This window comes from Populus euphratica, unplaced genomic scaffold, assembly GCF_000495115.2.
Source record: "Populus euphratica unplaced genomic scaffold, PopEup_1.0 scaffold187.1, whole genome shotgun sequence".
In the NCBI taxonomy this organism is placed as follows: domain Eukaryota; kingdom Viridiplantae; phylum Streptophyta; class Magnoliopsida; order Malpighiales; family Salicaceae; genus Populus; species Populus euphratica.
The window spans coordinates 201171-202451 of NW_011500070.1; the positions used below are offsets into that span (position 1 = coordinate 201171).

General features: G+C 39.0%; 2 protein-coding genes across 3 annotated transcripts in view; one reads left to right on the forward strand and one right to left on the reverse strand.

Moving 5' to 3' along the window:
- LOC105108448 (probable LRR receptor-like serine/threonine-protein kinase At4g08850) overlaps positions 1 to 1177 on the forward strand; it is a 3274-nt gene extending 2097 nt beyond the window's left edge. The window contains exons 2-3 of the mRNA XM_011002768.1: positions 4 to 590; positions 701 to 1177. Of these exons, the coding sequence (XP_011001070.1) occupies positions 4 to 590; positions 701 to 1020 (907 nt within the window). The 3' untranslated portion in view covers positions 1021 to 1177. The remainder of the gene's footprint in view (positions 1 to 3; positions 591 to 700) is intronic.
- LOC105108407 (mannan endo-1,4-beta-mannosidase 5-like) overlaps positions 1 to 1281 on the reverse strand; it is a 30080-nt gene that overhangs the window by 27011 nt on the left and 1788 nt on the right. The gene's annotated exons all lie outside the window — the stretch shown is intronic.

Genomic DNA, 1281 nt, shown 5'->3' on the forward strand with positions numbered 1-1281 from the left:
CAGGAATGTATTTTCATTATTGAATTATGATGGGAAGATTGCATACGAAGACATCATTGGAGCTACCAATGATTTTGATGATGAGTATTGTATAGGGATGGGTGGAACTGGAAGAGTTTACAAAGCAGAATTGCCATCAGGACAAGCACTTGCTGTAAAGAAAATTTGGTCCCTGGATGATGAGGAGGTCACAGAGGAAAGTTTTAGGAATGAGATTCAAGTGCTGGCAGAAATCAGGCACAGGGACATAGTGAAATTTTATGGATTTTGTTCTCATGGACCAAACAAGTTCCTTGTTTACGACTACATTGACGGGGGAAACTTAAGGGATGCCCTAAGCAATGACATACGAGCTGAGGAGTTAGACTGGAGCAAGCGGGTGGAAATTGTGAGAAGCATAGCAAATGCTTTATCCTACTTGCATCATGACTGCAGACCTCCAATCATTCATCGAGATATATCAAGCAAAAATGTTCTATTGGACAATGAATTCAAAGCCTACCTCTCCGATTTCGGCACAGCCAGGTTTCTGAAGCCTAATTCCTCAAACTGGACAGCAGTTGCCGGCACATGCGGATACATTGCTCCAGGTAAGATTTTCGCACACCGTAGTCCTCGTTTATTCTTTTCCTGTTTCACTTGGAAGAAATTCATGATTCAGCAATTAAGATTACAGATTTTCTTATCTTGTGGGCTGCAGAGCTAGCTTATACAACGAGGATGGCTGAAAAATGTGATGTCTATAGCTTTGGTGTTCTAGCTCTCGAAATGGTAATGGGAAAGCATCCAGATGAGCTTATATCCACTCTGCAATCATCCACTGATCAACAAGAGATAGAGCTGAAGAATTTGTTAGATCCACGTCCGCCCCCTCCAGCAGCTCAATGGATTGAAAAGGAAGTGGTGTCTGTAGTGATGCAAGCATTTTCATGCCTCAAGGTCAATCCTAACTTTCGGCCAACCATGCATGATGTTACCAATGCACTCTCAAAAGCTCAAAGCCATTTTTACTTGCCATAGAGGGAGTTGCAGATGTGTTTTTCGATCAAGCTCATCATGAGAAACACATATTGTTATCATTAGGCATGTTGTATCTATCAAGCATAAATTAGGAAAGTTCATGCTCTACATGTACATTGTATATGTATCACTTGTCTCCATGCTTCAAATTTCACATCCATTAATTACAAAATAAAGGCTTAATGGCTAAATATATCCATTAATTACTTCATTATATATATATATATATATATATATATATATATATAAAGATATAAATCT